Below are 26,839 nucleotides of genomic sequence, written 5' to 3'. Positions count from 1 at the left end.
GCAGTGGCGGTCCTAGCCTGTTTGGCGCCCTGGGCGAGCATCCCCCGCCGGCGCCCCCCCCCACAACACACACAATAGCGATCGCCGCACTACTACACTTGGGGGGGTAATGAGCGACTGCTGTGTGTGTATGTAGCTTTCTGCCATGGTCTGACAGACAGGCTTTAACAGAAGGTCCCCCCACCATCACAGGCACACTCAGAATTTCTTTTAAATTTTTATTTGAAAAAACATGGAAGAAACTGAAATATTACACAGCTTCTGCTTACCTTTATCTTTGCTTGTTTCTCCTCTTCTTCTTTTCTCTTTTTCCTAAACTGTGCACCTGATGGCTTTGACCTTTTCCTTTCCATCTGCCACAATTCGCCACCACCACCGCCCATCCCCAGGGTTGTCAGATCTGACTGACAGTTGCCAGCCCAACACAACAAAACCTCCACTGAAACTCATGTTAATAGCACCAGGTGTGATATATATTTAAATATACAAGCTTTGGGTAACTTGTTAAAATTTTGGCTGCTTTTCACCATATTTGGTAGGTTTTAGGAAGTTTTTATTGTAAAATTATATATCTATATAATTTTATAATTATATAGAAATATCTATATAATATTCCACCCCAATGTGTTCACAAGCTGCCCAATCTGGCAACACTGCGCCATCCACCAACATTTGTCCAAACTGTCTAGATTCGTATTTGTGTTATTTTTTTTATCAGGATTCGGGTTCACACAAATACTGTGTTTAATGACCATATTTACAGTATTATAAATGAAATGGGCTTTGTGTTCTATCAGTTGTGTGCATCTAATTTTATTAGACGCACAGATTCATTCTGTGGAACATGGGAGGAAAAAAAAAAAAAAAAAGAGTCAGTTTTGCATATCTCGCAAAAGTTTTGCGAGATCCTGAGTTACTTTTGCGAGATCTCGCAAAACTTTTCAATATTAGGACATACACTTCGCGTTAATCTTGATATGGCAGTGTCCGTGAGGATGAAAGGTTTGGCGAGAGACTGCCAGCAAAAGTCGCCTTTATTTATAATTCAGCGGTTACTGTTGGCTGTACCAGGCCCAAACTGTAACAGGCATGAATGAAATGAACCCGGCTGACAGTCTCACTCTCACGCCATCACTGCTTCACTCGACTCGCACCCCAGGCTGAGAGGAGAAGGGGGCGGGGGCAGCGCTGTGTGTGTGACGATCGAGTGAAGCAGTGACAGCGAGACAGAGAGAGAATCCCCCGCCTGCCCTTTTTCTTCTGTTACAACCTGTCTGACCATGGCAGAAGCTACATGCAATACACAGCAGGCAGAGGGCGCCCATTATCCCACAAGTGGAGCAGTGCGGTAGGCGCTGCTGCGGCGATCGCAATGCGTTGGGGGGAGGGGGGCGCTCATGCCGCCCTAGATGAAATGCCGCCCTGGGCGGCTACCCATGTCGCCCATATCAGAAACCGCCACTGCCTCAGAGATTTCGGTCCACGTCGGCGTGACAGGATCGCACGGTCGCTGCACGTTTGTGCGGTGAACTAGAAACTAGTTTGAGATTATTGAGCTCTTTGGGTTGTAACCACGCTGGGAGCAGCCGTCAGAAAACGGCTTAGCCTCAGTGTCTGTTTTTAGCTAACAGAAGTGGTCTTCTGCTGTTGTAGCTCATCTGTTTCCAGATGTGTTCAGAGATGCTCTGGTTATTTGAGTCACTGTTGCCTCAAATAACCAGCTCAGAGCAGCTCAAAGCAGTCTGGCCAACTGATTTTCAAACAGTGAACTGGATATTTTCTCTTTTTTGGACCATTCACTGTAAACCTGAGAGATGACTGTGTAGGAGAGTCCCAGCAGAGCAGCAGTACCTGTACGTTCAAAGTCACTTTCCTTCCCCATTCTGACGCTCAGTTTGAACTTCAGCAGGTGGTCTCGACCGTCTACCTGTCTAACAGTACTGAGTTGCTGCCATGTGATTGGCTCTTTTGATAACTGATGTGCCAATCAAAAAGTGTGTGTGTGTCGACCCCTGGTGGTAACCATGAAGAGGACGCTGCAGTCATTTTTGAGGGTGGAATAAAACTTCAGTTGAATGTGTAAAGAATTACGCGGTTCATTTGAATCCGTTTTTAAGCTCTTTGTCCAAATCAAATGATAACTGCAGGTTTGTTTGTTTGTTTTTTTTTAAATATGTGTTCACCTCAGCATGAAAATAAGTGAAAAGGTCACGAGTTCAATCTGAACCACTAAATTGAACCAATCCTGGAATGATAAATTAAAGACAGGTAAGTCAGTGCAACAGATGAACAGTAAACAGTAGTCATACTTTGGTTGCGCAAATAATTACGTATCATAAAAAGGCTCAATGAAACAGCTGCCAAAGAGTGTAGGACACCACCTGGAGGGAAAGCTCAAGCAAACAGCAGCGTGTCGATAAGGAGCGGCTCTCACGTCGTCATTCCTTCAAACGTTTCCTCTCCGGGTTGCGCTCTCGGCACCGCCTCTGCACTCCACCGAAACTTGAAGGAAGCGCACCTGTCGGGCCGGAGAGGGAGACGCCGTGGGTCCGTGTGGAGAACCCGTTTCCCAGAAGCTGTCAGGAGCCGCGATGTGAACTCGCTGACTGAGGGGTTTTTGTACTTTTTGTGAGCTACAGCTGAGGCGTTCGTGTCACCGCGGACAGTTTGGATTTATGAGCATTAAAAGTTGAAAACGGGCACTTCCGGGTTTGGAAGCTACTTGCTCCTTGTCAGCATGGAAAATATTGAGATAGAAGAATATCCAGATGAAATCGATGGAGCACCAGTTTCAGTTGTTCGTAAGGTGAGTCAGTGTGAATGTGTGAAATGATGTTTAATGACATTCCCTATATGAATAATAAAGTTAGTGATGAGGATATCTTATGAAACATTACATGGTTAATGATCAAAGAAAAGCAACTTTATTGTAACGAGTCCTCCAGCCCTATTTGTGGGAAAAGAAACTAAAACAAAATGCTGCTTCTTATCAGGTCACTTTGTATTATTTATTACCATTAGCACATAATACTAGTAAAATTATACTTATACAGAGCCATGAGTCCTTGTATTTTCATTCTGTGTATGGAGAACAAGCACTGACAAAAAAGATCAAGATAAATCTTTAGTAACATTTCAATGTAACATTACAATAGAGTTCCAAAGTCTTGAGTCACCACTTTTTTTTCTTTAGATTTTGCTTCCAAGGAGCCCGACTTTCCTGTAATTATTGAGCAACAGTTCTCCAGGCTTTGGGAAAGTTAAAGTTTTTCTTTGGCTGATTATTATCAGAGAAATGCTTTGTTTTTGCTTTTGTTTGTTTTGTTTTTTTAACACCAATCTGTGTATCATTCAAGCACAAGAAGGCACACCTAACTCCAAGGATGAATCAGTGTTGTGTGTAAACATAACAGACAACTTTTTAAATTCTGTATTTATGCACTTTGTTACTAACGGCACTAAAACGCACAATTTGTTCTCATTTCTTTAGTTGAATCCATGAAAAATGACAAAGATGACACAGTTTGGTCTAAATTTGTTCGTTTTCACCAACAAGGTGATTCTCAAAGAGCTATTAGTCAAAAACTTGGAGTATCTCAGCACTGTGTCCTTAATAAACTGAGGAAACTGGACGATTGGGGGGCAAATTAAGAAGCCTAAAGACTACAGCAGATTAACGGTGTCTGAAAGTCATGTCCTGCAGGTATCTAGAAATAAATCAAGCGCTGAAAGATGCATCTGGCTGTTCAGCTGATCCATTTCCTGTTTGCTGAAGCCTCATCAGAAATGTCTTAATGGAAGTGCGGCTGTCAAGAAGCTATTCTTAAAGAAACAGGGACAAAAGGTTGAGGTTTGCCAAATTGCTCAAGAACTGGACTGAAATCGACGACTCCAAATTAGACGTTTTTGGAGAAGGTGGGGAGAACAGCGAGTGTCTACAGCAAAACACGGTGGAGTCGTGTTTCAGCCGGTGGTGTTGTGGATCTCGTCAAACCTGGTGGAATTATGAATATAGAAATGTACCATCAGAGTTTGAGCCATCTGGAAAGGATTTGATTAGCATGAAAATGATCCCAATCTCCTCAGAGCCCAGACCTCAACAGTACTGAGTGGGATCATCCTGACAGAGAACAGAACAAAAGGCAGAACATTAAAAGAAGAGCCTGGAGAACGATTCCTGAAGACTGCTTAAAACAATTACATGAAAGCTGCCTCAGAGAGTTCAGGCTGTGTTTGAGAGTAAACAAACTCAGTTCCTCTCTTGTATATACTCCATTTCCACGTGTGTTTGTACATGTTTCCATAAATCGCTGCGGCTGTTACCCATTTTCTTAGTAAAAAATAAAGAAATGAGAGCTGACTCAAGACAGCACTACATCATCTTCATCTTTTTTTCTTATATTGCCTCGGTGGTGTGAGACTTTATCTTTTATAATCTACAAATATTTGTCACCTTATAGAAGGCAGGTAACAAAGACGGCGTGGCCAACAGCGATCCTGGTGCAACAGAGAGGGGCCCATTAATCCAACAGGTGAGCGGCTTTCACTTTAGGTTTTTTAAGCTGTTATTTGGTTCTGTTTCCAGAACGACAACAAGGAATTTTTTGAGCGTGACCTTTTGTGTTTCTGTCCAGAAGACAGAAGCAACTTTTCTGTTTCATGACTTATTCTATTTATAGTGAAGGAAGTGAGCAAAGAGACGATGCCTTCTTTTTGTGTTTTGTTAGAGAAATGGTACCAATGGAGCTCAGCCGTTCTCTGCACATGAAGCAGAGGCTCAAGAATCTGGAAAGGTATGAAAGGTGCTTTTTTTCCCTTTTATGGTTTGGAATAAAGGATGTTTACCTGTCCTGTTTATTTTCCATGTGCTATCTCTGCATGTTGGTGCAGTCGTGGCTGGAGGCATTGTGTTTTAACATTCATCCCATCTGTGCTGTTGGGCTAACCTTAATTTAAATAAAATAACCTTTTTTTTATTGTGAATGACTGATTAAAAATGTTGGTGTGTGTGTTCTGAAGTGGAGCATGCTGGGAAAAGGTTGAGTACTTGTGTATTAAAGTAACTGGAGTCGAGTAACTGTCATCAATTTCATTCTGCCTCTAGGGAAGCATCAAATGGCTAAAGGAAGAGCTGAATGAGAAAGTCTTCTGGGAAATTAGACTGTGGATGATCATAATCTTCGTCTTTCTTGTCATCATTGCAATTATTTTCATTTCACTGGCCATCTGTGCAGGTAAGGTCACCTGAGTGTGCTTTTTGGTGTATTAACATGTAAATGCATGAACAGAGCGATATGAAAGCCTATGTGTCGCAGGCAGCTTAAAAAAAAAGAAGCAGTTCAGAGCTGCAGAGCTGTTAATATCATTTGAATTTTTTTTCAGTGAAGCAGTTTTTCATTCGGTCTTTGACATGATTTCTCTTTGAGCAGCGATCCATGAGGATGAAGATGACATATTTGACCCTTCGTCGTTTACATTCCCTCATTATTTCGACGGGAGCTTCAAGATGCCAAACCAGCTCTTCACCGTGGACCTCGCCAACATTTCCTCCAGTAAAGGCCAAGCGCTGGCTGCAGAACTTAAAACAAAGGTTGGGCCAATTTTAAACTCTATTTCAAATGATCCACTTGATCTGCTCATGTTAATTGGTTCTATTTAGAACTTGCTACATGAGGACAAAGTTACTGAGTCAGCGGAGCACTTGGTGACCTCACGCTGCTAATTTATGTGGTCTACCCTTTTGTGGCTGAGTTTCTGCGGTTCCTGAAAGGTTCCTCTTTACAATAATACCGACTGTGGTAAGAGAGGGAAATTTCACAAACTGAGTTGTAACTGTATCCTGTTACAGTATCGCGCTCGCAATCAGTCAGCTCTGTAGGACAACACATCCTTTTCACAAATGTGTAACATCTGAATTCAAAGATTAAGAGATGCAGCCGCACGGTGGCGTGATGGTTAGCACTGCCGCCTCACGTCAAGAAGGTCCTAGGTTTGATTCCACCTTGGCCCGGGCCTTTCTGTGTGGATTTTTCTTGTTCTCCCCGTGTTTGCGTGGGTTTCCTCCCACAGTCCTAAGACGTGCAATTAGTGGGGCTGGTGACCTGTACAGGGTGCACCCCGCCTCTTGCCCCATGTCAGCTCGGATAGGCTCCAGCCCCCCCCACCCCCTTCCGTGACCCTGAACAGGATAAGTGGAAGTGGAAAGGCAGTTATTTGATGATAATAGTTAAAGTTAGTAGCTATGTTGCTAAAGCAGGGTATCGTGCAACATGTGCAGATGTCTGCACACCGATAGTTGCGAGCTTTGACCGTCCTTCAGCCTTCATGATATTCAGCTGTGTAATCTACCTGCAGACAAACATGGAGAAGAAAAAGAAACAGGAATGAAAACATTCTGGTTCAGGTTACAGCAGGTTTCTAAGGTAAACACACTGATTGTTACGGTTTCCTCTGCTGTGAACAGTGGAATCAAAAGAAAAGTGTGAAAGTATTAAATGAATGAATTCCATTTTTTTTAAACTTCTTTAGGTTTGATTCTAACCCCAAGTTGTAAAATATAATTTCATACTGTGAAGTTTTATCCTGAACTGACTGTAATAACTGTGTGGTTAGACTGAGCCATCCAGTCTGCTATAGCGTATATGCTATATGCTTTTATCTCCTACTTAAATTTGGATATAAAAGCAGTCAGCATTGAGCTGTGGGAGAAAGGTGGGTAAGTAGGGTAGTGTGAGCCAAAACCATTTCCTGCTAATATTTTCTCATGCATGTTTCATCCTGCCCCACCCAGCTCACTGATCTCTACAAGTCCTCTCCTGCTCTGGGGCGATACTTCTCTGAAGCAGAGATCTACGCTTTCAGGTACCGATTTGTCACAGTCAGAGTTTGTGAAGTGTGTATTTCAGTGGAACCACTGAAACGGTTTAATCTCCCCCCTCAGGAACGGTTCAGTCATTGCTGACTACAAGCTGACGTTCCAGCTGCCTGAAGAGGAGAAGGATCAGCTGAGGAATTTTACCCTGAGCACGGAGATGGTGTACAACGTGTTCAGACAGTTTCTTTATGACCAGGATTCACCTGAGTCGGAGCCAATGTTCATTGAATGCGATTCCCTACAAATGGTGTCGGGACGATGAGGACAAAAGTTCACACAGAGACCGGAAAACCGGCTCTTTTTGTTTTTACGTGAGCCACGTCACAAACACTAAACTCCTGGAACTTTTAATGTGATTGTTTTCCCACGAGTCCACATGTGATGCGTCTTTACCACAGGAAGCTATGATCATAATTGCATAAACCTGCTATGTTAGTCATGTGGATGATCTCATCCCATCAGGATTTTTTTTTTTTTTTTGTATATAACCCTTGTATATACCTCATTACTGTGATATATTTATGAAAGAAAACTGCTGTTTTAATGGAATTCAAAATGAAATTTATTTGTGTAACTATGCCTTTATTTTTTTTGGAGACATCACCTGCAAACATCCAGAAATATTTGCCTAGAGGGCAACAAACATGAGTAGAAACTTCACAGGGAAATTGGTTATTTGCATATTATTGCATATTATTGCTGCACATCCCAGATAAACTGTGCCCTTGATACACAAATCGTTTCATGTAGTAAGACACGTTTTAAACTTCTCCTCAGTTTTATTTCACATTCACAAGCTTCACTGTGTGTTAGGGCCACTTTCTTTATTGAACACTAGAGGGAGCACCCCCGGAGATTTTCTCTCTCTGGTTCTGTTCGCAGAGAATGAGAATTTAAATTATACAAATATTCCAGAGTAGGCAGCACATTATTGCAAAGGATTAATAGCAATTTATATTTGATATTTTTTCTGAAAGGGTGCTTTGTCAGTATGTTTAAGATTTTGTTTAAGATTACAGCTGTAATAAATGTTTCCTCTCAGATGCTCATAACTCTTCACTATGACTTGTTGCATTTCCCAAAATGTGTTTCTCAATTAAAAAAAACATTAGTCCTTCTTTTAAAGGGTTAACGCCAAAGTTGGTTAATCCTTCTTTTTTAAACTGATGCAGTAATGAAAATACCAAGAAGTGCTTCAGCGAGAAATGTTCTGAAAAGTCAGAGATTTACTGGGAAAATAAATATTATGTAATACATGAATTTCTGATAATTCTATGTAGAAAGAAATGCTGAGTTTTATTTCCTCTGCCAGCATCTATCTACTTCTTTTTTTCTAGAGTGGGAAATACAGATTTACATGTTCACACACATTCAGGCTGCATGACCGTCACATGCTGGTCAAAAGGTCAAGTTTAAGCAGCAGTTTCAGCAGCTCATTACCAGACATGAAACCACACCACCTTGTCCCAAATATTGCAACTATTGGCACATTTCTGTTTAGACTGAATCTATTGATCCAGACTGGACAAATTTAGTTGCTCTGTACTGTATTTAGGGTTACAAAGGGCATCTTTTTTAATCTGAGCAAACACTTTACTTAATATGCTGGCAGCAGTGATGGCTCATGTAGCGCTGGGCACCAATAGGTACTAACTGCTGTTGCTGCTTGTGGAAAAATGGCTCTTTCTACTAAATCCTAATTTAAGAAACTTTAATCGCCTAAAGCCAGATTTACTCTAACGAGCGATCTGAGCTTTGATATCTTTGTTTTGTTTTATTTGTTTTTTCCTTTCTTTTCTTTTTTTGGACTCCGCCGCAGGTCAGAGACCGGGCACACAAAGTTCAGTGACCAGGCGACAGCGCTGGAAGAACACGTGTTTGTGTTGGTGCAGCGTTACTCTGTATTCTTAAAACCTCATGCTGAGATTACATTCACATGGAAAATATGTTATTATTGAACTGATACACAACAGAATGCTGTGAAAGAGACTAAATGACTGATGATTGTACAGTATGAGAAACTTTGACAAAAACGTGGCAGACAGCTCCTTTTTTTTGTTATAACATCGAGCACAATAAGCCTGTAAGCATTAAACACTGTGCTGAGCCGTCAGTATGACTGAATTTTTGCTCTTTTACTTTTTGCTGCAGCTTTTGTTTGTTGCATATATAAAAATGTATTTAAAATAGGGCAACAGAAATGACAAGACTTTAAAATTCATCGCTTGCAGCGCAAAATCCAAAAATCAAAGTTGGAGTTAGGAAAACTTACATACATTCATGAACATGCATATTTCACACAGATCATGCCAGTTGTATGTACAGTAGTATTAAGCATGTTTATAAAGGGGATTCCCTGGTGGAGTCTTTGTATAGACAGATAATTAGATAATTCTTTGTTTACATTTGTAAATGATGCGCAGCAATGTGGTTAAATCTCTATGTGTCTCTCTGTCTATGTGATTATGTAAAATATGAACTAACATTTGTGCAAAAGTCTCAACCAACCCTCATTTCTTTATTTTTTACTAGGAATGTGCAAACATGCGTGGAAATGTAGTACTCGTGTATGGGGAAGAAGGCATATTTGGTGCAATCACCTTTATTCTTCAGCACACGCTGAACTCTCGGAGGCAGCTTTCTCTAATTTCTTTAAGCAGCCTTCAGGAACGGTTCTCCGGGCTTCTTGAAGGACATTCAGAGCTCTTCTTTGGATGTTTCTGGCTTTGGTTCTGCTCTCTGTCAGGATGATCCCACACGGCTTCAGTAATGTTGAGGTCCGGGCTCTGGGGAGGCCGATTCATGACTGATAGAGTTTCATTGTGTGTTTTTCTATCCAGGTTTGCTTTTGCTGCACTGGCAGTGTGTTTGGGATCATTGTCACATAGAAGAATGAAGCCACTGCCAATCAGATGCTTTCCATATGGTATTGCATGGTGGATGATGATACTTCCATTGATTTCTGCAACCTTTCCACTGGGATCGTTTCTGATGAGGCTTCAGTGTGTGTGTGAATGTTAGTCAGAAAAGCTCTTGGGCACAGATAGAGGTGCAGCATGAATGTGTGTGTTACTGGCTGAATGAGATTTGTAGTTAGAAAGCACTCTGGCAGCTACAATTATATTTTTGTGATAGGCTGGTTGTAACAAAGTGCCTAAACATTATATTTAAAACTGGTTCTTTGCTAAATTTGCTGTTATGTGTAGAGATGACATAGGTTTATCTTGAATTAGGTGCCTTTTTATGCTTGAATGATTCATGGGTCTGTGTTAAGTAGTCAATTATGCATTTCTCCGAAAGCCAACCCTGCAGGACATTCCTCTGGACGCTCCAATGGAAACTGGTTCAATCAAAGAGCACGCACTTTGCAGACATTTCAGGAAGATTCCCTGGTTATCCTATTAAAGGGTTAGGTCTCCTTTTAGCCGCCTCAAGACGTAAAGCTTAAGGAGGCTGTTGTTACTCAGAGCTCAGAGCAGACGCCACACTTTCCTCTCCGGATTCAGTTTCACCAGCAGCTCTTCACAGGTCTGTGGATAAAAGTCATCTGGAGTAAGAATGGGTGCCCACGGCTCCAACCTGGACGACATCCTGGAGGAGGACATGCACCACTGGTACACAAAATTCATGAGGGAATCTCCTTCGGGACTCATCACGCTCTTTGAGCTTAAGATGATGCTTGAAATGAACGGCATGACGGAGGAGGCCAGCAGCTACGTGGACCAGGTCTTCATCACCTTTGACATGGATGGGGTAGGTAAACACTCGCCCAGGACAACACATGAGCCGGGAAATGTTTCCAAAAAAACCCAACAAAACAAAGAAGCAGCGTTACAGAGTAACGCAGAGCCGTTTGTTGGTGTCCTATGTGGCACCAATTTTACACATTTTTAGGATGAAAATAGATTTTAGTTTTGAGTCTTTTAGTCTGTCACAAATCAAAGGACAAAAAGTTATACGTATAAAATTTAGTATCTAAATATCTTTTATACCTGCCTCTGAAATGATCTGCACTTGCAGCCCCTGAATAAAAGATACATGTTTAATTACTTGATTCTGAATTTTGGAAGTTCTTCTTTGAAGTAAAGTTTTGTTTTGGCAGCGAAGGATCAGAGATTTACGCTCCTTTCTCTTCATGTGTCTTTCTTACAGGATGGCTATATAGACTTCGTTGAATATATCGCGGGCATTAGTTTATTGTTGAAAGGGGAGATAAATCAGAAGCTAAAGTGGTACTTCAAGCTCTTTGATCAGGATGGAAATGGAAAAATTGACAAGGATGAACTGGAGACTATATTTAAGGTACAGTATGTCTTCTTTGAATTTTTCCTAATTAGATTTCTGCATCCAGAGAAGTTCCCTGAACCATGAAGATTAACTCTGAAAGTGCACTTAAGCAGGCATGGCACCTAAATCCAAGGGCTTCCTAATTACCCTGCTGGACGTGGCTTTCTCCACAACAGATCCTAAACCTCTGACTAAAGAAGCCATCCAATGATCACCCTGTTTATATCACGCCTTTGTTCTATTAATAATTATACACAACAACACTTTTCCCCAGTCAAATTCAAATCCGGTCACGATCTTTATACCCACAGTGCAATGCACTTCAACTTTCAACTGTTTTCAGCTGTATTAACAGCTGAAAGAAGCTGTAGTACATCCAGTGTGCTGAAATGTTGCATCTGTTGGTTAGTTCTTTGATTTTGCAGCAGAGTTTATAGTTTAAATATTCTCTGTTGACTCTTTCAGGCCATTCAAGATATTACCAGAAGCTACGACATCCCTCCAGAAGAGATTGTGAATCTTATATACGAGAAGATTGATGTCAACGGGGAAGGTAACAAAATCATGAGTGTGCATGCAGAATTAAACCAATGATAAAAGGCTTTTGTCTCTGTGACCAGAGCGACGTGAATACAAAACATGTGATTTATGATTTGTTTCCTTAAAATCATAATCCCCGAACATTTGAATGCATATTTACCTCTCCAGGTGAGCTGACGCTGGAAGAGTTCATCAGCGGAGCGAGGGAGCACCCTGACATCATGGATATGCTCACTAAGATGATGGATCTTACGCACGTCTTGGAAATTATTGTCAAGGGTCAACGGAGGAAAGGGCTGAACTGAGTCAGTGATCCAGAAGCTGAAGAGCTGACATCACACTGACTCGACGCACACTTCAGACTGCAAAAAAACTGACAGAGCAGCACCACACAGGCAGGACCTCTCTGCATGCCACGAGAATGAAACAGATCATTTGCTCTCCTCTTCTAACCTGCTTGTGCCCTCACATTCATTGTACAGTTTAACTCTTTTTTTTTTAAGGTTTAAAACATGCTACCAGAAGTATTTATTGAATCTTGTTTAAGATGAGTAAATTTGCTTTTCGCCTCCCATCGTGGGTCCAGCAGATTGTACAAAGTAAGGTGGAATGATCACTTTTATTTTATTCATTAGATATTCGAACTGGAGATGTTGTCCAGGCATCTTTGCTGATGAAAGGACCTAATGCCACAAAAGCTCTGAGATTCAGTTTTATCCATAACTGAGATTGGTTTAAAGCTGAACTTACTGACACTCACAGTTGAGTCCTGATTGGTGCTGATGAAGACTCCCAAAGCAAACAGCCAGTTTCTTAACAGTTATGACACAATCACAGTAACGGGGTGTTTACAGTCTATAGTCTACAACACCTGCGAGGATTGATGGTTGTTTTGTGTTGATGAACTTGTAAAATCTACAACAAAAATCAATCATTGGTCAATGGAGACAAAAATGTAAGAAATAATTGTGCTTGTGTACAGAAAATATAATGTTTTGCAGTTAAGGTTGCAAAGGTCCCTTAAAATCAATACATGTTTTTTCTTTGAGATGCAGGCAGAGATGTAACAGATCCCAACTCTGCAAAAAACGGAATAATTTCAATGATTAACTTTAAATGTGATACACAAAACTGACCACAGTGTTATGGCTCATCCAGCTGCAAATAGAGAAAAAATGTTAAACAAACAGAAAAAACAAAAAACAGAGTATTAAACTTAGGAAGAGACTATAACAGTTTGTAATGTAATAGCATGCAGCATTTAGAGGTATTGTTATTTGTGGGTCATCAGATGCTTGGCGACTGAACAAGCTCAATGACGCCATCTTCTGAGAACAGGATGAACTACATTTTATTACAGCCAAACAAAATTCAAAGTGTACTTTAAGAACTTAATCATGTCTATGGTTTATAACTGCTGAGGCTCATAATATCTAGTAAATGTATCACTCATATTTCATCCAGGGTTTCCTCATTTTAAATCAGCATAAACAGACAACAGAAGATCCGTGAGCTCCACGGAAAAGAACCTCGGGACATTTCCCGACTCATGTTGTACATAGCAATCAAAGCATGTCACCCCCCCTTTTGCTTTAAACATAATGGTCTTCGTGGTTAATGATTGAACAGGTTCATTTCAGTACACACCGGTCAGACTATTGTGAACTGAGTGGTGTAAAGCAAATAAAGATAAGGCTTTGACTCCACATGGCACTCTCTTTCTAAATGTATCGGATGATGCAGTTGTGCAACAGCACTGATCAACCCACCTCGGCTCATCATATAAACTCGCGCGCCTCACAGCTGCTGCACAGACTGAGCACACCTTCCACCTGTTCACCACCACCTCTGCACGGGAACAGCCAACCACATCCACCTGGAAGCATGCAGTCTGCCGACGCCAGATTCAAGAGAAACAGCCTGTTCCTGGCTCTGAGACGATACACCTCAGCTGTCAGCGAAATGGAGCAGACCATTCTCCTGCCAAGCCTGCTGCGAGACATGCCCTCAGACGAGGAGTGGGACTGCGAGGCTGCAGAAGAGACCTGCAAAGACCTGCACGGCGACTACTTGATGCTCAAAGCCATACGGAACATAGTGGAGAGCGGCCTAATTCCCCTGGACGATTGCAAAGCCAAAAACAACATAGCACTGAACGAGACCCTGACTCTGGAGCCTCTCTTGGACACAGACCCTGAAGCCCTCTTCCAGTTCCACGTGAGAGGGCTGTTTTCTGTGATGAGTGACCTCACCAAGAAGACGGAGAGCCTCACTGAGAAATACATGGACATTATTGGGGTGGCAAATTAATCACTAAAACTCAGAGATGTGGACATTAAACGAAACCACTGTTGCTGAAAGTGTGGTCTAAGTAACCCAAACATCTCACATCTGTCTGAACTGTTTACATCCAGTGACCCCCATGCTTCTAACTTAATAAGGAATAAATATGCATTGATAAAACTAATCAATACTGTCTCTTAATTTGCTTCTTGTAATGCTCCCTTTTATATAAACACATTTTGTTACGTAACCGAAGAGTTTTCTAAGTTTCAAGAAAGAAAAAAAGTCAAGAAAAAGTCAGTCATAAAATGTTCAATTTAGTTTTTTTATTTACACATTTATAAGTCACACAAATGAAAGAACGCGTTCACAAAAAGGCTGCTCCACACAGGTGGCAGTCGCACACGTTTCCTCTCTCACAGCCACTGACACTTAGCGAATGGGACAGAAAGGTTCAACAATCTCAGCAAAGGTCTTTTTCTCTGGTGAGATAAAAGAAACAGAAAGCAACAATTTGATTACAAACATGATTACAAAAATGTAATCCGACTGCACTTCAGTGCACAGACTGATTTCTTCCCGCCCGTGAGATTTCTCCATCACAACACTAACAGTTATGGTAAAGTAGCGTGGGATCATGGGAACTGTTACTATCGGCACCAACGAAAATCTGATGTGACTCAGAAAGAAGTTATTTTCACAGTCGAGGTAACGTGTTTAAGTTTTCTTCCTGTTGCATTTAGTTATGTCCAATAAAGTTGCATCATTTCAGTAACTTTAAGCTCGACAGCCATAAAAAAGCCGATGGAACGCTGACAGGAGACTGAAATGTAACAAATTATGGACTTCTCTGTGTTTGCTCATTGTTGAATACATTTTGAATTATGTAGGTACTCAATCTAAAGATACAGCATTAATCCTGTTGCCTTTAGACACCAGGATACATATTGCATATTTAAACACTACAGAAATTAGTGCACAGGTACAGTGCACGGGATTTCAAATCATTAAACTCTCAGATGACGCTATTATATTAAGTCTGTTACATGCAAATGACTGCCCATCTGTATACTACAAGGAGATTAATGACTTTGAAGTGTGGTGCGAAAATCACTCTCTCATTTTGAACGTTGAAAAAACTAAAGAAATTTGACCCTAGAGGAATAATCGATGGATGTACAGTAGAACAGGTCCGCTCATATAAATATTTGGGCATCTGTATGAACAATTTTTTTGTAAATGGGAAGAAGATGTTGAATTCTTAGCACAAAGGCTCCGTTTCCTTGTAGACTTTGAATGTTTGGTGTGAATTCCAAGGTTATGGGTACTTTTTATTACGTTTGATCGGATATGGGATACGGCCCGCTTACAGTAAAGCTAAAATCGAGAGTTGATAAGGATTGTTAAGGATTCCTCCCGTAACAGCTTGGAAACAAGCTGTTACCCTTAACAAGGTAACAGCTTGTGTCCAGAGTACAAGCTGTTACCTTCAGGGAGACGTTACAGAGCAAGTAGCTGTAAAACAAATCATTACACGCTCTCATTTCTCCCAACATCTATTGTGTTATTAAATAAAGACTCGGCACAGTTTAAAAGGTTTGGAGCCACGCCGACATGCATTTGATTGTTGTTAGAGATGGATTTTTTTATTATTACTTATTATCTTTTTCTCTCTGTTGTTTTTATTATGCAAATTGCAGCTGTGAAACACTGTTTATCCAAGACAAATTTCCCATGTGGGACAATAAAGTTTATTCAATTCAATTCAATTCCTGGAAGATCCCCTTGACCTCTGCGGGGCTATTGGAGGGTCCAAAGTTTTTCCTGTAGCGACTGAAGTCGTCGTGTTTCCCTGATTAGCATTAGAAAAAAAAAAATAGATTCTTAGACAACTCTATTCCTCAATTTTGGATTTTTTTATTTCCCACGTTGGCGGCACACAATTTGACGACAATTTTTATTGTTCTGCATTAATAGATGATCCTAAAACAGGACACCCACACAGTACTTGCAGACCTCATATCAGATTTGGACGTACATTGAGCCCATGTTTGAATTCTGTTTTTATATTTAATCTTTACACTGAAACCCATAAACAGCACCGAGCTGCAGCTGAGAGAATAAAAACTAAACCTGGAGCAGGTTATGTTCTGAGTTTTGGTTTAAAATCAGCTGGAAGCTAAATGTTTTCACTGATTCTTTTTATTTACAGCATGTTTTGAGTGTGAGGCATATTCTCTGCTGGGGAAATGCGTTTCATATGTGCAGCTTGTCAAGTCATAATTTACTAAAACCACTGAATGAAGAATAAATGTTACTATAATGGATTCTAATCTGCTGATCAGTCTCTTTTACACTGCTGGAATTGCAGCTACTAGACCACAGTTCCCACACCAATAATTCCTGTTCAATCAATAAAATTAATTTCACTTTGATCTGTGACAAACTGAAGCGATCTCTTTTATTAGGATGTGGGACAGAAACCTTCCATGTTTAAATGGATCCAGTTTAAAGTTTCACAGCTCTAACGTGCAGCTGTCACCTTAGAAATAAACAGCAGCACCGAGCGCGCAGTCAGTGATTAAGTGATTAACTTGAATTAAATGGTTTATTTTTACCACTCTGTGCACCAGATCACCAGATTAATGCTTTTCTGCAGCATTAAATGTATGTCTTTTTGCAACTGTGTTTTTTATGCTTGTTATCGATTTTTGATCACCATTTTATGCCTCTGATTGGAGTAGGTGGCACTCAAAGGAATAATTTTCTGTGCAAGAAGAGTTATATAATCCATGAAACACCCCTTTTAGATTTGTCAGATGCTGCCAACACCACCGCTTTCATGTGAACGCGCAGGGAAAACCCTGGGATAACTTAGCCAGCTTTGTGTGACCGTTGATCCTGATCACCAATGTAAGGGAGTAAGGGAACGTCATAGTACAGGGCCCAGCATGTAATTTCTGTTAGTGCTGGTAAAATACATGAAAGCACCCACTAACATGTGCATTAGATACTTCAAAGAAAAAAGTATAATGAAATGTCATCAGTATGACTGCTTAAGTGCTGCTAAGTGCTGAATTTTTACTGCATGGTTCTTAAATCTTAGATAAATGGACCAAAAACAACAACAACAAAAATCAAACACTGGACTTTCTCCTCTTTGAAATGAAAAACACTTAACATCTTACGTCTTCTGTTAAAGCAAAAACACTGAAAATTAAACTTACCCTTTGGTACAAATTTGTCCGGGTGCAGTCTGATGTACTCATTCATTTCTCGATCGAGTCTAGCGTAAGTATAATTTTCATATTTGGTGATATGGTAGCCAATAAACCAGCCAATGGTTGCCAGCAGGAACTGCCGATGAACACCTTAAAGAAAAGAAATGACAAAACCTTTATTGATCAGCTACAGCAATCATACTGACTATGCTCTTAAAGCACATAAATGTACAAGAGACTGCAGGAACCACAGGCCTGCACATTATGACGACTTTTCATCGATAACAGTTCTTCAACAGATGCAGGGTTAACCTTTTTACAGCGACCACAGGAAACGGAAGCGAAAAACTAACGTGTCACAGTCAATGATAACAACACTTCCTTTTCAAATAGGGAGAAACATTACCGACAAATTTAACATTGGACTTCTTTTTTAAGTAATTCAGAATTTGAATCCAACTAAAACCGTAATTTTAATGTATATGCTGGATAACGCAAAATATGGTTTCCAATTTCTGTACAATGTATTTGACTTTAACCCCCATTTTAGGATTACAGGGGAAGGTAAACACACTTTGCGACACTGTGGAGGTTTCATAACCAGTCACTGCTCTGCATCTCTCTGCTAACTTATCTGATGTCTTTCTTCTTCTTTTTTTAAAAAACAAACAAAAAAAAACTGCTGCATATGCTGCAAAGTAAAGCATCTGTCCCGTGAAGCCAAATGCTAAAATGCTAACCTGATTTCACCGGCGGCCTGTGCCTGATGGCGTTATCCAGCACGGCGGAGAACCAGCCGACACCCGCCAGCCACAGCGAGTTCCTGTTCACGACTCCCGGAGGAGGCAGAACCTTTCCCTCTTCTGGGATAAAGCCCATGGCGAGAAATGCGCCCTTCCTTTCACACTTTATTCAGTGATCTCCGAACTGGTGCTGCTCATCGGCTATCACCTCTCGTAGGAAGTCAAGGGCACAGTGTGCAACCGAACCACACGTCCGGGAGCAACCGATGAGACGCGCTTGAGTTCCGCGTGTTCTGTTTCCTAGCAACAGAACAAGAAAAGGGAAAGAGCTTTTTGTGTGAGCCGGAGATTAAAATCAAATAAAATGTATTTTTAAAAGTATTAAAAGTATCTGAAGTTTAATGTATATAATTAAAGATCCATACTGTTTGAGTTCAGCAGTTAAACGACTAACGCTGTTTGAGAGATCAGAAGTTGAAGGCTGAAGTTAATATTACAGTTCAGTCAATCAAAATATGAGTACAATCCAATACATTCATGTGTATTAACGAGATTTTCTGTTGATAAAGGCATGTATGTCCAAAATAAATTCTAACAAGAAAATAAACACAACCATTACAAAATAGTTCACATAAGTACAATAGTATAGCTCAATAACATAAAATACAATACAGCAAAACAAATACTTTTAGGAGCTAAAAGCGAATTTCTAATCAAAATCAATACAATAATATTAATAAAATTATTAAGTATATTTTATGACCAAAATAATTTTGCTGCAGGACTTTGAGTAAACATTGCATTGGGCATTTGCTCTCTGGTAACATTTACCGTGAAGCTAGAAGCATTAATACCGACCGCCAGTACTGCAGAACATGAGTACTGTCCTTTCCCAACATGACGCGTCTGTTATTGTTCTGTATGAGTTTTCCTGCTAGAATAATAATTTTAAAAAACTATAAACCTGTAGTTTTAACAGAATAAATACCTGAAGCTCTGCAGAATAGTACGCAGTAGTTTTATTTTATGCAGCATCAAGTAAAAGTGCAACGAAAGCACACACAGACTGAAGAAAAAACAGACAAATAATAAACAAAATCTGTTACATGTACATTTCACAAAGCTTATAAAGGTCTAAATAGCACGTATAATACATCATTAATAACATTTAGGAAAGTTGGCTTGGTTTACTGACCATTTTTCTTATAATGATTTTCAATTTTATCTTGACTAAAATGCAAGAAAAAAAAAAGAGGTCAAACACATTTGTCTAAAATTCCCTCTGAGTTTCTTCTTGGTCTGAATCCACCCGCAGCAGCCAGTGGAGGAAAAGCAGCTGGGAAACGCTCTGGTTTCCAGTCCGCAGAGCTCCGCATCCGTTTGACTCCTTTAAGCTTCGCTGGGTAAATTCTGTGTATTTTCTTGAGCGTGTTACCGATGGAGTATTTTTCTGAAGGCAGTAGATGTAACGCGTTACTTTGCATGTGAACTGATGACATCATTGAGGGCAGGCCTCCCCCTCCCTCCCTCCCTCTCTGCCTCCTCTATCAGACGGGCTGCTGCTGAGCTCCTGAGGACACACAGCCGGAGGAATTATGCCCTGCCCAGCAGCGGCTTTGCCCGTTTGAAGAGCTGACCTATGCATACCAAGTAGTTCTAAGTCCGGGGATATCCCCGTGTTTTTGGTAAGTGCAAATGATCTCTCGGCTCGGTGCGCAGGGCAGACTTTGATTTTTTCTCCTTGCTGCATCTGCGGATAAAAGGGCCAGAATCACACGCTGTAGCCGCTAGTTGCTACTGTTGCTAGCGTCACCCGAAAGGCTTTCAACTCTGATTAAAAATGCAACATAATTAGCCAGAAGTGTAACGTTGCTTCACATAACGACACGTGCAGGATGCTGCAGTTTCTCTCGCCTTTGAGGACGTAAAATGTTGGTGAAGATGGGAATGCGACACGGAAAGAAGTGTTTCACTTTACTGCAAGAAAGGGTTAAATTATTCCTTCAAAATGAGCTTCTCTGTAGCAACATTGTCACCCAGTGATCGCGTCTTCTCGCAAGCAACAGTTTGTTTCCCTCAAATGTGTTTTTTACAGTAATATGTTCAGTTTCTGCGCAGGCCCGATTCTCCATTTTTGCACAGGGGCGCGCAGGGAAAGGCATCGCAGAGCGAAAAATTGTGCGATATTGTCACTGTTTACATACATTTCACATGACGCTGTGTTGTGTGTGGGCACCGAGCAAAGAAACCGCTACAGCTTGGCGTTTGGTGCTTTGAGCAGGCTGTACTGTTTCAGTCTCCGTGACTGCAAGTGATGCACGGCCCCCAAAACTGCAGCTGACCAAAAAAGAAAGGGAGGAAAAACTTGTGCATATATATATATATATATATATATATATATATATATATATATATATATATATATATATATATATATATATATATATATAAATAAATATCAAAAATGAGGAGATTTAGTGCAGGAGTGAAGCGGAAATGTTTATTACCAAAGTACAGTGTCTGAATCCCGTATTTTATATCAAAAATGGCAATTTTACTACAAAGATGAAAACTACTCCATTAAAAAGAGACACATGAACTTATTTAAACCACGTAATTTCTTGAGAATAGTAGAAAGACACATTCTATTCTCTCTAGTGGAACTTCTCACAGCTATTTCAGTGAATAAGTAACATGGCTGGCTGGTATAAAAGGAACATCCCAGAGAAACGTGCAGGGTTGGATGGACCAGTCTGTAATAGACAGAAGTGTTCAAATTCTTAAAAACAATAAAATATTGCGTTTCTCCAGTAAGTGAAAAGGAAATACCTCTTTGTGAGTTAGTGTCTGTGTAATTCTGCTAATAAGCAGAATATGAACTCGAATCACTCACTGAAGGGGCATAGCTTACTCACTGTTTCTCCCATATGTCTTAGCCAAGCTTATTCAGCTCTGATTTTACTTGTGGTCTGAGCCCTGATGGTTACACAACCGTTTTTAGTTTCATCAGCATCTTTGGTGTGCGTCATGTGACTTCAGATTTATGCCAGTAGCTTGGAGTGCCCGGAGACAAGCAGTTTAAAGTTGGACTTTGCTTATCACCTCTTTCTTTTCTTTTTTTTCTAGTTTAGTATGAGTATGGAAGATTATGACTACCTGTTCAAAATAGTTCTGATAGGAAATGCTGGAGTTGGGAAGACATGTCTCTTCCGGCGCTTTACTCAGGTTTGTATCCTCTCTGTGTGTCTGAGTTTGTAGCTGTTGAATTGCACAGTGCAGGAGTGTTAAATTATAACGTCTGCTTCTGATTGTAGGGCCTTTTCCCACCTGGACAAGGGGCTACTATTGGAGTAGATTTCATGATTAAGACTGTGGAAATCAAAGGGGAGAAGGTCAAGGTGCGCCAAGGTTACATTTTGTGTGCAGTTTTAATGTTTTGTATCAGTTTGGACTGTTGCCTATTTGACCATATTTTATTTTGCAGCTACAAATATGGGACACAGCTGGACAGGAGAGATTTCGCTCCATTACTCAGAGTTATTACCGTAGTGCCAACGCCCTCATTCTTACGTATGACATTACCTGTGAGGACTCCTTCAGGTGCCTTCCAGAGTGGCTGAGGGAGATCGAGCAGTATGCCAACAACCAAGTGGTGACTATATTAGTCGGTATAAAAGCATTACTTTGCACTTTTAATAACTCACAAGCTTATCTTTGTCATCTGCATTGTTTTGTGTGATTTTCTTTTTACATTTTTTTTTTGTCATTTCTGAGAACACACAGTCCTTGCTCAAATCCATCCCACACATTACCCCCCCCTTATTCTCATCTGTCTCATTAAACACCCACCACTGTTTAGTCAGACTGCAACAAGCCAGACATGTATGTTTTTTCCCCTTTTGTTGACAGATGGATGTTGCGTGTTTTATAGGTAATAAAATAGATCTGGCAGAGAAGAGAGAGGTCCTCAGGCAGAGGGCTGAAGACTTTGCCGAGGCCCAGAGCATGCTGTACCTGGAGACGTCAGCCAAAGAGTCTGACAATGTTGAGAAACTTTTTCTCGACCTGGCCTGTGAGCTCATTCGAGAGGCCAAGCAGAACAAGCTGGATAACAGTGACACTGCCCCGATGCCTGGCGAGGGAAAAACTATCAGTTACTTGAGCTCTTAAAACAGATGTGTCAAAAACAACACATGATGTGTTGAATTTTAACATGTGCCGAATCAGCTCAGGGACAACACATGTTGTGTCATTTGTGACACAACTAATGTGTCTGTCATTTTAACACAACTATTGTGTCACTCAAATCAACACAAATGTGTGTTAAAATGTGTTATTTTGACACACATATGTATAAATGTGTTTTCATAGATAAGGTCAAATAAAAATTGACATTTCCATTTAAGGATATTAGAAATACTTTTATTACAATTAAGTACACTACAACAACAAAGTTGGGACAGCTCATGTAACATTTTGTAACTTTTGTAATATTCAGTGAACATGTATAAAAACATGGCAATAAAATTCATAAAAGAAATAAAAAGAATCTCTGCCCCTTCCAACAATAAACAGTTTTTCCAATTGCACTCAAATGGCAACATGTATTTACAATCTAGTACAGTCATCAACCAAGGTACAAGATTTTGTATCTTGGGCACACATACAACTCTCTGGTGCCAAAACTCCTCATAACATCTAAGGGATGCAAATCAGAAACATCTGCAAGTGTGATCAACTCATATTCACTTGTTTTTTGTACTGCATAAGCATAAAAATGATCATCAAAGTACAGTACATTTAGTATTTGAACAAACATGAGAATGGAGTCATTATGCACCAGAATATGAACAACTTCACCAAATAAAGGCTCCTCTCTGTGATCTGTTCTCAAGGGCAGTATGGAACCAGCTGTGTAGACTTGGCTATACACATCAACACTCGGAGACAGATTGCAGTGGGTAAAGAAATGTCAGTTTCTAGTGTAGGATACATTTTAGGGGTCTCCATGTTCCTTTTTGACTGCAAATTAAAACCCAATTAAAACCATAGTTACCAACAAATCACAGGATTGAGCAGGTTCTGATGCAGGCTGTTTATTAGACATCTTAGTAGCACACAAATAGTTAAAAAGACAGACAGTAGCATATGAAGACTGAGATACACACACAGAGAAACAGAAAGGAAGAAAGAACCTGTTGATCATGCCCCGGCTTCCTCATCACTCCCTCCGACTGAGGAGAGCCCGTGCAGGGATTAAGTATGAGTCTAAATAAAATCAAACTGTCCAAATGATCCATGGCGATGAGCAAGCTTTGTTGCAAAAAGTTACTAGTACTTAGAAATATACAAACACAAAAAACAAAGGACAAAAAGCAAAAAGGTAAAAGCAAGAAGCCCTCCCGGGAGGTTGTGCCTTAGTTGCTGGAAAAACAGACAACACGGACAAAGACAGTCGCTACATCTTCTCTCCTCTCTCTTCTCCTCTTCTAACCGTGGAATTTATACTCTTTCCCTTTCTTTGTCTAAGATTTGTGCTGAGTCTGCACTTTGCAAACTTTCATTAGAAACTGCCATTAATTCTACTGTCAAAGGCACAAACATCAACATTTTCATTAAGGAGCATTTTCAATACATCAACAAGACAGTAAGAAAAATTCATCACATTAATTGTCAGCCATAACCTCCTTGCGGCCATCCTAAGGCACTCTTGGAGAAGGATTTACAACCCCTCACACATATGCTTGACCAGATATGAGGGAGAAGGACCAGATATGAGGACGAAAATGAGGCCCATTTTGCCCCCGGACCTGTTGCATGGACAGCTTTATACTTTCTTGATTTGCATTTCCAAAGTTTTTGGCCGTGCTACACAAGCAAGTTAGCCTTCGGCTAGGTCCACTGGACAGAATTATCCCTATATCCAGTATAAATCAAAAAATGGGCAAACAGGATGACTGGTGTCCTGTACACAAACCCAAAATTGGGCAGTTTTATGAGTTGAGACCCCTTAGCATGAATTTAATGAGCAACAGGTTCATCACGGGGCTAGGGCAGAAGATGAGTATGCTTTGAGGATGATCTGAGAGGGCCTGCTGGTGACAGCAGACTATTAGGGAGGGGTAGCAGAGCTTCTAGGGCCCTGAACACAAATAAGAGCAACTCAAACAGGCCTCAAATTTTCCTCCTACACAATATGCATTTGTTACATTGTGGAAAGCAGTTTAGCTGCAAATAAACAGAAGTGGGAATAATAACTTTAAATATCAGTATGGTTGATAAAAATAAATCCCAACATTAGAGCTAACCTCAAGTGGCTCAACAAGACATCTGGTTTTTTCAGTGACCCCACAGTCACTAGATAGGCATTGGTCACACTGATTTTCTTGGATATGATAGAGCTATGCTTATAATGATACATTTGTTGTAGCTGGTGTTTGAAAGCCAATGTCTTTGAAACATTTTTGAAGTTACACATAACGTGCAAGTCTTTTGAATGGATTGTGCTTTGCTTCAAATCGCATGCACCAAAGTTTAGACAGAGGTCCAAAACGAACCATTCTTGGATAACGTATCATGAAATGATGTTTCGGTGTGAGATTTCTCTCATACAGCTGCTTGAAAAGAGTATGATGCTCTATTATCAATTGTTTTAGAAACACAGCAAGCCCTTTGGTAACAACTGGTGCAAAAATAATGCTGCAGATGTCATTTAATAAAACTAGTAATTTCCAGTGTTGACTCTTTCTATTTACACGATCGCCAAGTAAAAAAGGCAAGGATTGTAAAAGGCACCACATTTGGGAAGCCGTCTGTTTTACAGGATTCTCACCAGCTTTCAAGTTCAATATGACACTTGGCTTATTTACATTTCCACTTCCATAGGGAAAACCTGAAATTCTGTCATTCAGTTCTTCCAATGTAATCAACTTTTCCACATAAATGAAATGTTGCAGCATTAGTTTAACCTCTAGTGGAGCTACATGTTCAAGAATATCATGCATGACATCAACACTTGAGTTCTCTGTGACATGAAAATAATGTAGCTTATTCAAACAAGAGTCTTCTTTGACACCTGTCTTGCTTGGCTCATTTAATTCAACATGGTGCTGGTAATTTTTTTTTGTACGCAGTTCCACTTCATCTTCATCATATATTACCTGTGCATCTGCTTTGTCAATCATGCAAAAGTGACTAAATTTATTTGCAGAAAAACTTTCCAGATAACCACCAAGCATATGCAGTGCAAGGTTATCTGCTGTTAACAAGCAGACTGTACCATACAGGTGATGGTTTTGACCTTTTAATTTTAATGTCATACCAACATCTTCAAGAAGTTTTAGGTCCTCCACAAGTGGCTGCAAAATCTTCTTAAATCCATATACCTCTCTGTCAATTGAGTTGAAAAGAAGACATAGATGAATATTGGCAAGTGATGAATTGCAGCTGGTTGGCAAATTCCTTATGGTAAAATACATAGCTCCTAGCTTATGTTTTTTTGTTTTTGAACCCAAGGGGTTTGTTGTTTCCAGGTCATCAAAGTACAGTTGTAGCTGCAAAGCATTGGGGGACTTTTGAAACAACGGATGTGTAGAGAAATGTGACCCATCATAATAGTCACGCAATTTATGTCCTTGGACAACTGTCTTGACCACATATAAGTTTTGTATTCTGTCCATCTGATAAGCAATGTATTTCACGGAGGTGCCATATGAGGTTTTTCACCTCTTTGAAACCAGTCCCTCTGCATTTTGGACAACTGTACATTTTACTTGCAAGCTTTAAATTGTGCAATCAGTTCTAGCACTTTTGCCTTTCTTTGTGTGGAGAATGGTAGATCGTAGATGTACTCAAAGAATGTAAAGACAGGGCAGAGTTGTGGTGGATAAGAAAAGTTACAGACCCAGTAGAGTTTGAAAAGCTTGTCCACAGCACACGTGAGACCATCATCTAGAGGGATGGTGACTTTGTCATTCTTGGCAACGATACTGCCTAAATGACCGCAGGTCACCGATGCAGATCAGCTGGGGCTGATGATTCGTTGATGGAGCAGAGGAATCACTGCACAGCGATGCTACTCTTGTTCCAGGCTTAGAGACAAAAGATCACAAATAAAACAAATTTGTTAGTGAAATGATCAGTGTCTCTGACAAATTTTATATTTGGCAGATCTTCTACCAAGGTAAAAACATACCGGCACAAAATCCAGAAGGTACGTTATTGTGGTCTTGGCGCTACAACGACTGGCACCAACAGGGGGTAGTAGGTGTGTTAACAACACAAGCATTGTGTAACAAGCCTCATCTAAAACAGGGAAAAAAAAAGCCACAGTCAAATGTGTACTTTATGCTGTGGGCCACTGTAAATACACATCATCCACCATTTTATATAATAAGCAATATACCCTACTGTCAGTGGCTGGCATTATACATAAAAAGACTTGGCATTTCAAAAAAATTCCCTTTTAGGAAATACAGGTAACATTTTTGTTTGTTTTTTTTTCAACAAAATTAGTATTGTAAACTTTTCTCCTTTTAAAATATTATGACCTGAATTTAACAATTTTATATTTTAAAGATATTATTTTAAAAACTTCCCAAATTCCTGGTCTCACATAAATACCTTCGGTCATGTCTTCAATCCCTTTCAAAAGAGTGCGCAGCCTTGGTTCCATAGCAGCTACAGCTTTGAGTTTTGGCATGATGTAGGCCTCCCATCTATGAAGGAATAGGTCTGCCTCCTTTCTCTCTCCCTTTTCTTCTCTTTATTTTCCTCTTCTTCAGCCTGTCAGCTCTGGCTGTTACATAGTATGTGGAAAAATAACTCAGATAAATAAAATAAAGGGTTAAAACATCAACAAGAAGAGCCTATTGAGAACCTATAGAGCTCAT

General features: G+C 40.2%; 5 protein-coding genes and 1 long non-coding RNA gene across 8 annotated transcripts; 4 read left to right on the top strand and 2 right to left on the bottom strand.

Annotated features, from left to right (window-relative positions):
- The first annotated feature begins 2,184 nt into the window (after positions 1 to 2,184).
- Positions 2,185 to 7,999, top strand: c15h3orf52 (chromosome 15 C3orf52 homolog). The gene is made up of 7 exons (XM_030743557.1): positions 2,185 to 2,806; positions 4,461 to 4,532; positions 4,728 to 4,793; positions 5,105 to 5,234; positions 5,430 to 5,590; positions 6,791 to 6,861; positions 6,941 to 7,999. The coding sequence occupies exons 1-7, from the start codon at positions 2,738 to 2,740 to the stop codon at positions 7,134 to 7,136; spliced, it is 765 nt and encodes a 254-aa protein (XP_030599417.1). The 5' UTR covers positions 2,185 to 2,737; the 3' UTR covers positions 7,137 to 7,999.
- A 2,324-nt stretch (positions 8,000 to 10,323) lies between these two features.
- guca1c (guanylate cyclase activator 1C) lies at positions 10,324 to 13,407 on the top strand. The gene is made up of 4 exons (XM_030744960.1): positions 10,324 to 10,627; positions 11,027 to 11,176; positions 11,627 to 11,714; positions 11,870 to 13,407. The coding sequence occupies exons 1-4, from the start codon at positions 10,433 to 10,435 to the stop codon at positions 12,004 to 12,006; spliced, it is 570 nt and encodes a 189-aa protein (XP_030600820.1). The 5' UTR covers positions 10,324 to 10,432; the 3' UTR covers positions 12,007 to 13,407.
- thrsp (thyroid hormone responsive) lies at positions 13,267 to 14,168 on the top strand. Its single transcript, XM_030744959.1, has one exon. The coding sequence runs from the start codon at positions 13,427 to 13,429 to the stop codon at positions 14,009 to 14,011; it is 585 nt and encodes a 194-aa protein (XP_030600819.1). The 5' UTR covers positions 13,267 to 13,426; the 3' UTR covers positions 14,012 to 14,168.
- A 120-nt stretch (positions 14,169 to 14,288) lies between these two features.
- Positions 14,289 to 18,231, bottom strand: ndufc2 (NADH:ubiquinone oxidoreductase subunit C2). Its single transcript, XM_030744961.1, has 3 exons — positions 17,946 to 18,231; positions 17,212 to 17,355; positions 14,289 to 14,466 (listed from the first exon to the last, which is right to left on the bottom strand). The coding sequence occupies exons 1-3, from the start codon at positions 18,082 to 18,084 to the stop codon at positions 14,417 to 14,419; spliced, it is 333 nt and encodes a 110-aa protein (XP_030600821.1). The 5' UTR covers positions 18,085 to 18,231; the 3' UTR covers positions 14,289 to 14,416.
- Positions 18,232 to 19,479: 1,248 nt separating this feature from the next.
- Positions 19,480 to 22,510, top strand: LOC115790932 (ras-related protein Rab-30-like). Of its 3 annotated transcripts, none has more exons than XM_030744957.1 (5): positions 19,480 to 19,633; positions 21,080 to 21,173; positions 21,263 to 21,346; positions 21,433 to 21,600; positions 21,858 to 22,510. In XM_030744957.1, the coding sequence occupies exons 2-5, from the start codon at positions 21,081 to 21,083 to the stop codon at positions 22,116 to 22,118; spliced, it is 606 nt and encodes a 201-aa protein (XP_030600817.1). In that variant the 5' UTR covers positions 19,480 to 19,633; position 21,080; the 3' UTR covers positions 22,119 to 22,510. The 3 variants fall into 3 exon arrangements, with proteins under 3 accessions (XP_030600817.1, XP_030600816.1, XP_030600818.1); XM_030744956.1 differs by having other exon boundaries at positions 21,075 to 21,173; positions 21,858 to 22,508; XM_030744958.1 differs by having other exon boundaries at positions 19,589 to 19,633; positions 21,075 to 21,173; positions 21,433 to 21,616; positions 21,880 to 22,498.
- A 2,809-nt stretch (positions 22,511 to 25,319) lies between these two features.
- On the bottom strand, positions 25,320 to 26,732 carry LOC115791237 (uncharacterized). The gene is made up of 3 exons (XR_004020850.1): positions 26,571 to 26,732; positions 26,143 to 26,252; positions 25,320 to 26,038 (listed from the first exon to the last, which is right to left on the bottom strand). It is a non-coding gene; the product is annotated as an uncharacterized LOC115791237 (long non-coding RNA).
- Positions 26,733 to 26,839: the final 107 nt, after the last annotated feature.

The sequence above is a fragment of the Archocentrus centrarchus genome, chromosome 13, assembly GCF_007364275.1.
Source record: "Archocentrus centrarchus isolate MPI-CPG fArcCen1 chromosome 13, fArcCen1, whole genome shotgun sequence".
Classification (NCBI taxonomy): Eukaryota; Metazoa; Chordata; class Actinopteri; order Cichliformes; family Cichlidae; genus Archocentrus; species Archocentrus centrarchus.
The sequence above is the reverse complement of the archived record's forward strand: the minus strand, read 5'-3'. Positions and strand labels throughout refer to the sequence as shown.